This window comes from Alligator mississippiensis, chromosome 3 (genome assembly GCF_030867095.1).
Source record: "Alligator mississippiensis isolate rAllMis1 chromosome 3, rAllMis1, whole genome shotgun sequence".
Lineage (NCBI taxonomy): Eukaryota > Metazoa > Chordata > Crocodylia > Alligatoridae > Alligator > Alligator mississippiensis.
In genome coordinates, this window is record NC_081826.1 from 157,768,641 (window position 1) to 157,780,622 (window position 11,982).

At 47.9% G+C, this 11,982-nt stretch overlaps 1 protein-coding gene across 3 annotated transcripts in view; it reads right to left on the bottom strand.

The window, feature by feature from the left end:
• PSD3 (pleckstrin and Sec7 domain containing 3) overlaps positions 1-11,371 on the bottom strand; it is a 178,920-nt gene extending 167,549 nt beyond the window's left edge. For 2 of the 3 annotated variants that reach the window (XM_019490691.2, XM_014596132.3), the window contains exon 1: positions 11,122-11,369. In XM_019490691.2, the coding sequence (XP_019346236.2) occupies positions 11,122-11,142 (21 nt within the window). In that variant the 5' untranslated portion in view covers positions 11,143-11,369. Of the gene's footprint in view, positions 1-11,121 lie in introns of all 3 variants that reach the window. The other variant, XM_059724582.1, reaches the window with a different exon arrangement.
• Positions 11,372-11,982: the final 611 nt, after the last annotated feature.

Consider the following 11,982-nt stretch of genomic DNA (forward strand, 5'->3'; position numbering starts at 1 on the left):
CTCTCCTCACAACATGCTTAACAAAAAAAGAATACACAAGAACAAATGTCGTATATGAAGTTTTATTTATTGTCACCAGATTTAGACTTTTTAGAAAATATGGTATTTATTGTAAAAAACAACAAAAAACCCATTTGTGATTATTAACTATACTAATATACAGTTCATCCCACCAGTACCCCCTGCCCTGGTTTTGTTTTTCTGGCAGGCCAGCACTCTAGCACCTCACAAGGCAGACACCGAGGTTTTTTTCAGCACTCAGGCCAGAAAGGTTGCCTACCTCTGTTCTAGTCCTTGAACTTCCCCAGGTTTATGGAAAAGTATTAACTGGCTCTCTGGACAGCTGTTTTAAAAAGAGGAAGGATAGACAGTCTGCAACCTGCCTGTCAAATTCTGAGGCAGGTGGCTACAGTATCAACATCTCTGGAATCAAGTATCATGAATTCTGGCCAGCAACCATCCCCTTTATCAAACTGAGCAGGCAAGAGACAATTGCACCAGCCTGTTCCAAGTGAACAGTTAATACTTGTTTTTCAGCATCGCGAATATTCCTGGAGGTTGTATTCACTAAGGCAGAGGTAGGCAACGTTTTTTGGCCGAAGTGCCGAAAAAACCACAACGTCTACCTTGGAAAGTGCCTGAGTGCCATCATGCTGGAGCCTGGAGCACCTGTTTGCAGCCTTCTGGCTGCAGCCAGCACACAGGGCCCAGTCTGCTTGCACCAGGACTTGCAGCCTCCCAGCTGCCTGCTGGGAGCACCCTGGGCTCTGTGGCTGGCAGCAGCTGCTTAGAGCCCAAGCTGGCAGTAGTGTGCCGATCAAAATGGCCTTCTGTGCCATGTTCGGCATGTGTGCCGGGGGTTGCTGACCCCTGCACTAAGACCTGCTGCTAAGAGCTGAATCCATGAAGATATTTCAGTGCCCCCGTGTGCCTGACTTCCAGACTGGAATCCAAACCCCACAGTTGGGTATCTAGGGTCCCTTAACACTGCCTGGAGAGAATTGGACACCTCTGAATTGGATCCAAGACACCCATGTACTGGGTGAACTGCCTGGAGCTAGTTAACAGGCAGCTATGTGTATGGGGCTTATGTTCAAAATCCTATCCCCCTCCAGAGCTTAGGTGCTAAAGTCAAGGTTGCACATCCACTCAGGGACTAGAGTCAAGAATCCTGCCTTTCAAAAAGGATAAAGGAGTTCAGTTTTCCTTCTAAAACACAGCCAGCAAAGATAGTGTCACACCCACCTTTTATAATCATAGCTCAGAGGTGAAAGTGCTTGTCCAGGAAGTGGGAGGCCTGGGTTCTCGGTCCTCTCAGCTTAAGGGACTCAGACCCCCACCTCCCACTTCCTGGGATAGTACCCTATATCGTGAGCTAAACTGAGAGCCCTCTGGCACTCCTCATGCAAGAGATTTTCTTTTTGCCCAATGGCCCAGCAAGTTTAATGGGGCCAGGAAGAGGAAGCATAATTCCAGACTAGTGTTGAGGGCACTCAGATGGGCTGGGGTGAAATCCCAGCTCCAAGGATTACTTTATTTTTAATCCAAAAGTGATTTAAATTAAATCAAATCCAGGAACACTGTCGGAAGTAGGGAATAGAACCCCAGAGTCTCCCCTCCTTGCTACAGGTCAGAATGAGACCTGTGCAAAGGGGCAGACTATCCCACCTCTGCCTACAGTGCAGTTTCCTGCATTAGTCTGTGAAGCTTCTAGTGCTGGCTAGTGTCAGAGGCAAATATTGGACTGGATGGACCAATAGTCTGATCATCCTCCACTTCCTTCTCTGGTATAAAAAGCCAGTGCTCCGGTTTTCACTGGGACTCTCCTGGTTTTCCATCAGCTGCCCCTGTGTCCCAGGAACAAGGTACGCAAGGGTTTTCACTCCGTGCAAAACACTTGGGTGGAGCAGAATTTGTTTACCAGAAACAGTTTAATTGAAAGTATTCAGAGTGAAGAGAATAATGTAAAATGAGCCTAGATACTATGAGAGGTGTTCTCATTGCTCAAAGAAAGTGTTGACGTGTTCAGCATTACATGGTAGGCTCAGTTCAGATACTAAAGTGGGAGCATGGGGGGAGAGGGGGAAAAAAAAGTCCTTCCTCCAGAGATCAGCATGGTACAGTCACACAATGGATAGAGTGAAAAACCAGTGATTTTAAACTAAAAAATGTAGGCAGCCTTACTCTCTAACTAATCTCATGACTGTACTCTAGTAATTTCCTCTTAAGGTTCACTGCCGTTGGTTGGTATGGTCATCAAAATGCACTCTCTAGCATGGACTGTTGCTAAGAACATGTAATCTGTGAACATTTAAACAATGGTACAGCTAAACATTTATTCATATTCTTGATTTTAAGAATTTAAGAAAGGTCATGCGCCATTTTCTATTTGCTAAATAATTTTTAGAGTGTCAAGCTGTGCTTAGATGGAAATTGAATGCAATCAAGATGCACAGAAACAGCACTTTAAGTTTTAATCAATTTTAGATGTGTTGGACAAACATTTTGCATTTAAAGCACATTTCAAGAAGAGTGGGTTAGTGCACTGTCAGAAGAGTTCTACTTGCTTGGCACTGGATTTTCCAGGGTTCTCATTTGCCAAAAGATATAGACAGCTTCAAAGTTCCTATACACAGTAGTTTATGCACCATCTTCTCAACAACTACATCTTCAGCTGATCATGGCAGTGAGGTGTCCAGTTTCCACAACTCCCTCAGTGAGGTTTACAAAGCATCCAGTCTGCATCTTTACACTCCTAAAACCCAATTAAAGTACAACCCCATAATGTTTCAAGTTGCCAGAAACTGTAGATCACATCCTGTCCCACCTGACTTGTGGTCCTGGATTGGAAGCCAAGTGGTAAGGTTATTTCTCTCCCAATTTTTCAACAAACCACATAATCCAGAAGAAAATATTCTCTTCATCTGCCATCTTTATGTAAATCAAAAGTAGCTATGGCAAGAGCTTTTATGCACTAGGGAAGACTAAAAAAAATTATTTCAGAAGAGTATAAATACCAGTATTAACTCCATAGTAAGAAACCTGAAATACATATAATATATAGTACAGGACATGACACGTGACATTTATAAAGTTTCAGAAGTTAAAGACTGCCTCCCAACTCTGTATCTAATTTAAAAAGCACCAGTTTAATTCTAGGATGGTGCACTGAAGCAGAATATTTTTATTTAAATGACTTCAATTACAGTAATCATAGGCCTTAACATTGGTTGTCAACTTCAAATTTAGTTTCAAATTACCAAATATTAAATCCAATTTAAGTTTGAATCAAGTCCTCTCTTGCCTTGAACTCTTGAGATAGTAACTCCAGCACATTTGTAAGTGCACTTTTGAGTAAGCGTTGCCATAACCTTAAAAAAGCTAACATAAGGAGGTGCTGGCTTTTGATTTTGGAGATAAAAGAACCCTCAAGTTCCTATAAGTGTTACTGTAAACTATATCCTGGGTTTAAGAGATTTTTGCCATCAAACCTGGCATTTGGTTTAGTGTCATAGATATAAAATGCATCTTAATGACACTTCCTGTTTAATATTAAATAAGGCTAATTAAAAAGCCACAGCTTCAGCTTGGCCATTCATAAGGAGACAGAAAACCACCATATTTACTTGAATATAAGACACCCCCTGCAATAATTAGATTCCATATGAATTTCCAATTGATTTCCAATTTTTCCATGAAAAATTTACAAATACTTCTGCAATGCCAAAAGAGAAAGGCTGGCTAGAGCTGAAATGTAGAGAGCAAGAGAGATGTGGGGATAGGAGCTGCCAGACTTGGGGCTGTTCGGCTACACAGCATATGTAAGTATGATATGCAAAGCAGTAATAGAGGAAGAAGGGAAAGCAGCGCGTATCACCCAATTTCACGCAGCTGCTATTTTGAGGAAATGGGGAGTATATCAGACATCTTTCAAGGCCCCAAGGATTCATGCAGAGGTATAAAATAGGGAGGGGTAAGGGTGGTCCTGAAGGGTCATGTGAAACTGACGAAAGCGATGAGAGAGAGAGACAGGATGGCACTAGTGGGAAACTTCATAGAAGGACAAGGTGTGGGGAGTGGTGGCTTGTAAACAACTAAAAGGCTAACATGCTGACCTAATGTGGGTGGTTGTAAAAAATATCTTGCTGGTGAGAGAAGTGCAACACAGTTGGGGTTTAATGAGCTCAAGGTGCCCAAGGGAGAGGTGTGGGGGAAGCAGAAACAGGGAGACATGCATTTGGGAGCGTACATACATAAAGGGCACATGGGAAAGGGTCTGCCACTTCGTGTCACCAAAATAAACCTGCACAGGAGATAGTACTATATGGACTCATACCAAAGGGACTGGAGGAAATGCTATTAAGGACTTTATATTTGAAAACTGGTTTATGGAAGGTAAGAAATCTCTGGGTGTTTAAGCAGTTGGCTTCACTGAAAGAAAGTGCCTGAAGCTGGGGCTGCATGGGACAAGGAAGAGATCAGAGACAAAGAAGCAGAGAAGAAGTGGAGGAAAAAAGACTGGACACACTTGTTTCACTAAACTAACAGAGAGGACTGATGGGAGGGGCAGAGTTTCAGGTAGTTACTGAGGTAACAGTTTTTCATGGGGTTGTATATAAAGAAAAAGAGTTGTGTAGGGGTTTGTTTTTTTGTGGGAAGTTGATGCATGTTGTTTAAGGGTTTCATATATATAATTGCAGGGGTGTACGTTGTAGCATACACCAACTGCAGTAACTTCCTCAGCCTGACAAAGGGTTTTTAAACCCAAAAGCTTGCTTTAAAAAACAAGGATGCTCAATGTGTAGCTTTGTAAGTGTAAGGTGATAAATGTTTTTAATAAAATTTGGGGGGAAAAAACTAAGTCCCCATCAGTATGTTTGCTTAACATGGGCCATGCGTTTTATAGGCATGCTTAGTGTTGGCTTCATTTAATCAACTTTGTAGTTGATTTCCATTACTGAGCACCTGCTGCTTTTGACAGCAGTTTAATGACAGACAATGTATTTAATGAGATTTCTTTGCATGTGAAGGTAAGATGAGGAGCGTTTTTTTCCTTGTCTTGTATTCAAATAAATATGGCATGTCCATTGCTTTCTAATAACTGAATGCTTTTAGTGTTTGATTTGCTTCTCCAGCATATCCTGGGCGCATATCAGAGACCTGGTACACCTGCCTTATCACCTATTCCCTTAGCAATATTTAAGCATCTACTTAGCAGGACTCTAGTATGAAATGAACCTAGTATAAGAAACTTAAGATAATTCTGCTACCAAGGCAAATCTCACCTCTATACTTGAATAGTCTTTTCAGTCCAAAAGCTGGGTCAGTTAAACTGCCCAGTGGTCTTTCGACTAGGTCATGCCCTCTCCAGCTGGAGGTTAGTATAAATAATCAGCTTCTAAATGCAAAGTGCCAGGGCTCTAGCCTTCTCCCTGCCCCCTAGGCGTACACATGCACTGCTCGAGTTTAGCAGGAAGCAAGGGCAAACAGAACATTTGCCATAAACTGCCTGGAGGTAAAGGCCTTCCGGGGATTTCAGTCATACCACAGAGCTCATTCTGAACAGCGAGCACTTCTACTACACGACAGGTTTGTTTCCTCTTGGTGTCCAGGAAACATAGTAGGTTCAACAGCAACCTGCACCTCAGAGTTTAGACTGCAGTAAAGCTATACTGACTGTGGATACCAATAGCAATCCACCCTACCCACCAAGCCCAGGTTAACTAACTCCTTCTGCATTAAGGTACAGCATAGGGTCCACTTATTCTCTGTTTTGGAGATGAGTCAAGTATATACATGACACAGCAGCCCCAAAAATGCCTGACCTCCAACAGGTATCTGCAGGGCACATGGAGCCTCAGAGGCCAAAGCCTGAGGGATCCCACAGCCAAGAAGGGAAGCACTCAAGGAACTTAGAAAGAGTCTGTTCTGACAATATACTGCAGAAGTGTATTTCAAAGAGTTTAATTCCCAGAGGGAATAGGCTAGGGTTTAAATAAATCCAAAGACCCAAGAGGGACAAATTAGAGCTGGGCCTTCCTGTCCCACAGATGTTTTCTTGCTCTAAATGAAGACAGGAACATAGACTTTAAGGTCTCTTTAGGGTCAGAGTCTTTTCCCCTGTGATCAGACACTTTTGTCTCACAGTCCCTTCTATACGTGTTGCACCTTCAAAACAAACAAGGTATTTCTCACCCTGCCCTTACTCACAGGAAAGCTGTTCCAGAAACTCGCTACCCTGAGGGCTGGGAGCCTCCTCCTAAACCAGGGATGGCAAAGTCCAGCTGGCAGACCAGATCCAGTCAGTAGTGGACTCCATTTCCCAGCCATCCCTGCGCATGGCTGGGGCTGGTCTCCATGGCGACCCCAGCCACACCTGTGCTGTGAAAGTTCAAGGCTGGGGTTGCCATGGAGACCAACCCCAGCCCTGCTGGCAAGGCACATGACAGAGCAAAGCAGGGGGCTGCTCCAGAGCTGCTGGGATCTTGCAATGGGGGCGGCTTGCTCCGTAGCCAGGGCAAAGCCATGATCTGTAGCTTGCACACTCCAGGCAGGGGCGCACAAGCAAGGGATCATGGCTCTGCCCCGGCTCCTTGCAGCAATGACAGCCTGGTCTGGAGCAGAAACAGAGCTGCAATCCCCTGCTTATACATCCCTGCCTGGAGCCTGCAGGCTACAGGTCACAGCTCTGCCCTCGCTTCAAAGCAAGCTGCCCCCTTCGCAAGTTCCCAGCGGCTCCAGAGCAGCCCCCTGCTCTGCTCTGTTGCATGCCCCACCAGGGCAGCTGAGCCTGGTCTCCATGGTGACCCCAGCCTGAAGCTTTCACAATGCAGGTGTGGCTGGGGTCACCATGGAGACCGGCCCCAACCATGCAGGCAGAGGCTCCTGGGAAATGGAGTCTGGCTGCTGACTGGATCAGCCATTTTGCCCACCCCTGTTCTGTACAGACCTTTTGAGATGGAACATAAAAGCCAAAAGGGATCCCTTCAACACCACCCTGCATACTCTGTAGCCACATGGACAGAACAGTCAGTTTCCACATCCCAGGTACAAGTGAAACCTTATCCACTGGGCTACCGAATATTCTGGAGAGTAAAAAGGTCAGTCTCAAAAAATCCTTCTCCATCACAGCTGGTAAGCCCATTTCCAGAGGAAGCTTGTTCTGACAAATCAGCAAAGCATCTTTTGCCAGAAAATACCATGCAATTCCTCAGCCAGCTCCACACTCTGAGTAACCTAGATCAAATGCAACCAGCACATCAGCTCTCCTCCCTTTTCTATCCCCTGTACAACCCAGGCTGGAACACCTACCACCTAATCTGGAACAATTCACCTCCTGTATCCAGGCTTTCCAGACATGTGGCTAGTCAGGAACAGAGGTGACAACTACTGCCTACTACTATCAGCCCAACCATCCAGGGACTCCATCTATGGAGTCACATCTCTGTATGGAGCAAGGAACTTTTTCAAAAGGAGCAGCAACGTCGTCAACTCTTCCAAGGAGATCAGAGCTGTGATCAAATGTCTTTCTTGAGTGGGGAGCAAGGCAGCTGCATTCCACACCATCAGGTCATGGGATGGCCAGTGATTGCCCCCCACACCTTAAATTCATTATTGCAGCTCCCAGAACTCAGGGATGTGTGCGCTGAACCTTAAAAGCTCCAACTACAGCAGCAAGCCTGGCTGTCAAGAGCTTGTTACTCATTTCAGTTCTCATGTCACAGTCTGATCAGGCCAGTACTCATCTTTAGGACCACATACTGCATTGGTTCAAGACCCTTCTACTCAGGGCTGTGCTTTCATTCCACAGGACCTTTGCAGCCAACCATCTCCTGAATCAATGTGAGTGTAGAGGACAAAGCTTTCCTAGCAACTAGTCCACAAGGATGAAGATCCTCTCCAGGGAGGGGGAGGACAATTGACCATCAATTCCCAAACTAAGAACAAGGTAGAAGTCTCATTTCTTTAGCCTAGCTTTTCCAGAACATCACATAAAGAAACATGTACTCCTCCAACTCCCAACAACTTCTTGGAGATCGAGACATTCAATCTACTTGCTAGACTCTTCCATGCTCTACTCCAGAGGTTCTCAAACTGTGGTCCACGGACTACCCCTGGTCTGTAAGCTCCATTCAGGTGGTCCACAGAAAGCTGCAGAACAATTGAGAATATCTGTACTACTGATACTAAAATATGAGTTGCGTGCTTTGATTTGTAGAACAAAAAAAAGTTTAAGTGGTCCGCCGAGACCCTCAGCAATTTTCAAGTGTTCCACCAAAAAAAAAAAAAAAGTTCGAGTACCACTGCTTTACTCCCTCCACCTCACAGCACTCGGCACAGAAGTACCTAGGCATCTAGCACAACAAAACCCCTTCACTACTGCTGATGAAGCTTGGTTGCACATAAGCCTAGCCAACAGTCTAAATGGGTTTGGCTGCATTAAGGTTTGAAAAGAATACTACAGGAGAAGTGGCTTTCTGGAAAGCAATAGGAAAAAAAGAGAGGAGTTCATCAAAGATCAATGACCCACCTTCTCCGTCAGTGCAGGTCAATGATGTCTAGCATGGAGCCACACCAGTTTTACACTAGCTGAGCATCTGACCTTGCACCACCATAGGATACCATCTAATCTACTGGTTTCCACTGATGAGCAAAATAACATTAAATAGGAAAAGGTTTCTTTCCACAAGACTAGCTAAACCAGTACAGCTTGAATGATTTAAAACTATTATAATCAGCTGCTTAGAAACAGATTTGTGTAGGTTTGTATGTGGCCATTTAGTTACAGAAATGCAGTGTTTTACTTCCCCCTTATCCCCACCCCCCATTTTAATTCACTTGGGATAAACAGCTATTAAGCAGTGACTAAAGTTACGAGAGCAGTAGCACTGCCAGTTAATCTTTTACTCTCCCAAACTGTCTCAGTTGTGCTTGTCAGACAAAGCGTACCTGTACAGCACAGTCCCATAGGACATGTGCTAATTGTCTAGAATAGCACAGATCTTTTTAGGGCAAGGAAATACTGAGGGGTTGGCTGATGTGAGGAGTCAACATTTTTAGCCCATCTGCAGCTAAAGCACATTAAGCCCAGGCATAACTGCTCGAGTCAGATGTAGAGCTGCCACAGTCGACTGACAGGGGTTAAGCCACAGTCTAATTATGGCTACTTCTGAATGGAAGCATCCCTGCACAGATTAAATGTACTTTAACATCACACAGTTCATTCATCACAACCCCTATGTGTGGAGGAGACCCAACCAGCAAGTTGTTGACGCAGCCCAAGTCTCTGGCTTCTTCACAATACCTGACCGAATTCAAAAGAGCAAGGAATTACTAAAAACAAGTCACTGCTGCAATGCACTAGAGGAAGACACTTAAAAGCAGAACTAATCACACAAGACATTCCATGGTCTGTTAAATAGGGCACTGAAGTGGAAGTCAGGAAGTCTCAGGGGAGTTTCTGGCACACATGAAGTCCCTCTGAACTAGCTCTAGCTAGGCACAAAATCCTCAAAACAATAGAGGGGTGTTTTTGGCTCACCAGGCACTGACTTTCATTGGGGAAGAAACTAGGGAACTCATTCACAGGTAACATCCTTCAACTGTTGCATCAATGAGCCTTAATCCATTTTTCTGCCTCATCTTGAAATCAGTGAAACCAAAGGGATCTTTGCCAGGGCAATAATGGCACAGCAGAGTCTCTGATGCCTTACTTTATTTCATTAGTAGCTTCTCATCCACCAGCTGCCATAGCTGGAAAATTATAACCTGCTGCCGATCAGCTGCTCAATGAAGCTTCTTGCCCATTGTCACGCTCAATACAACTGGGGGATATTTTGCTTTGCAATACTCCAAAAAACTAAGCTTTATAAAGGCAAGAAGACTTCTAACAAAAACCTGTTTCCTTTTGTCAGTTTCACTTTCCAGAAGTCAGCAGGAGTTCAACATAGACATCAAGGCCACAAACCTGCAGTCGAGTTCTCATGCAAGGACTTGTGCATGTCTTGGGTGTAGACTGGAGGTTCTCAACCTCTTTAGACTCAAAGCACCTCCTGTCAGACTCCGGTCCCCCAACCTCCCAGAGTTTGTTGTCCCATGACACCACCTACCACACTGTCTTAGCAGGCTAGGGTATACCAAGCCAGACTGCTTCCAGATTGTCCACCACTGCAGGCTCTACCGCTCATGGTCTGCACCCACTGTCCTCACGTCCCACCCAGACCCCCTTGGCCAAGGTCCCTGCTAGATAAGCATATATACCACCCTGATCCTATAAGCCACCACAGACCTCAGCTGGCAGCTCCTCCATAGAGCTGTCACCATGGGTGTGCATCTAGCATGGTTTACAGATGCCCCCAACACTGCCCCTTCTGCAAGCAGAGGCAGGCCCCAGCACCTACGTGCCTGCTGCGTGCCAGGCTGCACCCCCTTCACCACTTCCTCCAGGCCCTCCTGCTGAGGGGCTGACTGCACTTCTCCCAGCACCTTCTCACATACGCACGCCCCACTGCAGCCCCACTGAGTCCCGGGACCTCCTGGCCCTCATCAGGCTTGTGACCTATCTGACCAGGAAGAAGGTGCTGGGCGGGAAGACTGCGGGGCCGCTTTCCTGTCCCTTCTTCAGTGGCTGGCTCTGAGGACTCATGCGAGGGCCCCTGAGCACTGTCCAGCACGCTCGCCCAGCGTCCCACCTCCGCGCCCCTTGGTTTGGAGCCGTCCGCCCTCGCTGCCCTCCCCGTCTCGTCTCAAGCGAGCATCCCAAGCGAGGTCAGTGACATGCCCCACCCCCGCGGGGGCTCACAGCTCTCCTTGGCGGGCTCCAGAGCGGCGCAGGACAAGGACCGCCAGGCGCCCGGCGCCGTTGCGCCAAGCAGCTCCCGCTTCACCACCTCCGAGTTGCCTCGGGCGCCCACCGCCTCGCACGGGGCCGCCGGGCCGGGCAGGGTCAAGGCAGGGGCGGCCCTTCTCCGCTTCTCCCCTCGCAGCCCAGGGCAGGGCAGGACAGCCCGAGGCCGCGCGCGCTCGCTTGCAGCGGGGCCCGGCAGCAGCCCCGCGCTTCCTGCCGGAGGGGCCCGGCCCGCCACAGCACGGCACGGGACAGCACAAGCACGGCGCGCTTACCGCAGCGGCGCTCCCGGCCATCTTCCATCGCCGGCGCCCCGGGCCCCCCGGCCCCGCCCCGCTCTTTGTTCGGGGCAGCCCGAGCCCGCGGCCCCCGCCTGCGGCCGGGCATTGGCACCGGTACCGCCGCAGCAGCAGCTCAAGCAGCGGCGGCAGGGCCGGGCATGCCGGGGGGGGCGGGGCGGGGCGCGCTGAGAGGGACACGCGGCAGCCGGGCTGCCAGCCGCCTTTTTTTTCTTTTTTTTCCCCCCTATTCTGGGCATGCGCTAATGGAGTCGCGCATGCACACTGGGGGTGGTGAAGGCCTTGCCCTCATTCCGCTGTGCCCGCGGGCCAGGTGCGCGAGGCGTCACATGGGCTCGATAGGCCCCGCCCCCTCCCGGGAAAGCCGGGCCGGTTGGTGTGGTGCGGGGGCTTTCCTGAGCGCTTCTCAACAGAGTCCGTGGAGGCCCCCAGTGGTCACGTGTTCTGTCTGCGCAGCTCCTCGCCTGACCTACCTCCTTAGCAAAGCTACGCTCAGTCCTGACACCTTCAAGAGAAAAACAGAGGGCATAAAGGCATCTGGTTTCGTATCAGTCAAGGGCAGAGGACAAGTGGACTGCCCTGTATGATGGCCATACTAAGTCCAGACCACCTGTGCATGGGATAAAATTCCCTCCTGGCCCCAAATAGGGGGCTGCGTCTGACCACAAGCAGGGGGGCGAGACCCACTAGCAGCTTCCAACCCTCTGTTCCCGAGGACCTGGTGATGTTGGGGAGAGACGCCCAAGCAGAGGAGTTAGGCAGCTTGGACACATATGCTTTTCATTTGCCGGGAGGATGTTCCATCACATGACCGCCTGAAGAGTGTGTGGCAGCCTG